The sequence below is a fragment of the Seriola lalandi genome, unplaced genomic scaffold, assembly GCF_002814215.2.
Source record: "Seriola lalandi dorsalis isolate HSWRI2012SDOR001 ecotype SW California unplaced genomic scaffold, Sedor1 jcf7180002005746, whole genome shotgun sequence".
Taxonomy (NCBI): domain Eukaryota; kingdom Metazoa; phylum Chordata; class Actinopteri; order Carangiformes; family Carangidae; genus Seriola; species Seriola lalandi.
The window spans coordinates 1-1,309 of record NW_019476399.1 but is presented as its reverse complement, the minus strand read 5'-3'; the positions used below and the strand labels follow the sequence as shown (position 1 = coordinate 1,309).

The following is a 1,309-nucleotide window of genomic DNA, read 5'->3' as shown; positions in this document are numbered from 1 at the left end:
AAATGTATTCTTTTTTATGGCTCCTATGACTTCATAGATGGTAACCTCAAAAATGTGGAAGTGTAAATTGTTCAGAGTTGTACCTGTAGCCTTACCTTTTGGATGCCACTTGGAATGTAGTACTGGATGATTATTGTTCCATATTTCTTGTATCCAGGCAGAGATGAAGAGTTTTTGGTGACAGTCATGGTGCCTCCCTCTGGCTGTGTCCCTGTCAACGTGCCATATAACTGTCCACAGGTCGGGCACACAGGCTTGTAGTGGAAAGCTCTTTTCAGACAGTCTCTGCAGAAGGAGTGTTTGCACCGCAGCGTCTCCTTTTCTCTTGTGACTATTTGTTCCATACAGATTAGACATGGTTCATCCTCAGGATCTTTGCTGTGTGTAGGTTGAGGACCTGAGGTTCTGCTGCTTGCTGCACCTTTGCTCACTGGACTCTTGCTTGGACTTGGTGTATTTTTTAAAAGGAACTCTTTCAATTGAGCAATGTGCATAAAAGGCCCGCTCACTTTTGCTTCATCTTTGTTGAAGCTGGGTGTAATGAGGAGTTGTGGAAATCTCCTCTGCAGGTCTTTGTGGCTTTGTGAACTCACAGGGACCAATGTGGCCTCCAAGTCAGAGGCTGTTCTCTGGTAGAATGTGATGAACCTCTGTCTGACATAGTCAGCATGAACAGGCTGTACGGAGGTATGCTGCGGTCTAAAAGTCACCTGCACTGTGACACCGGGGTTACTGTGTGCTGTTCTGAGGTCAGGCTGTATTTCAATGACAAAATTGTTCCCTTGAATTTTGTCAAGTTCTTTTGCACATTTTTGCTGAATGTAGCTCATAACTACCGAGGACACGACCACTGATTTCACACTGGCTGGAGCAGGATCTTGCTGAAGGGTTCGTCCAGGTGTTGCAGGACTGAGGTGATGTTTCATTGCTGACAGTTTGTTTGAAAGACGCTCCACTTCCTCGTAGCTTCCTCTCACGATGTAGGAGGAACTTTTTCTCTCAGGACTGTAAGGCTGAAGAATCTTTATTAATCTGCCCTTGTCTTTGTAACCGGCTCCATCAATGACGGCAGTGACGTCTGTGATGAACTGCAAAAAGACATGACAGGTAACGTTAGCTATTAGCTACATACCTCCATCTCAATGCAGTGTGAAGGTGATGCAGTAATGTGTTACTGGGCACTGTATTCATTACAACAGGGCTGAAAGGATTACTCCAGAACAATCACAATTACTCTAGATTCAAATTAAAGTTATAATCTGTAACTCTTTCACATTAAAATGTTGTTGTTTTCTTAAATTATCCCAAA

The 1,309-nt window shown here is 43.7% G+C and overlaps 1 protein-coding gene across 1 annotated transcript; it reads right to left on the bottom strand.

Annotated features, from left to right (window-relative positions):
* Positions 1-70: 70 nt before the first annotated feature.
* LOC147820008 (uncharacterized) lies at positions 71-1,124 on the bottom strand (the record flags this gene model as incomplete). The annotated part of the gene is made up of 1 exon (XM_087178638.1): positions 71-1,124. A coding segment is annotated over one exon (1,053 nt), but the record flags the coding sequence as incomplete, so codon positions are not given.
* Positions 1,125-1,309: the final 185 nt, after the last annotated feature.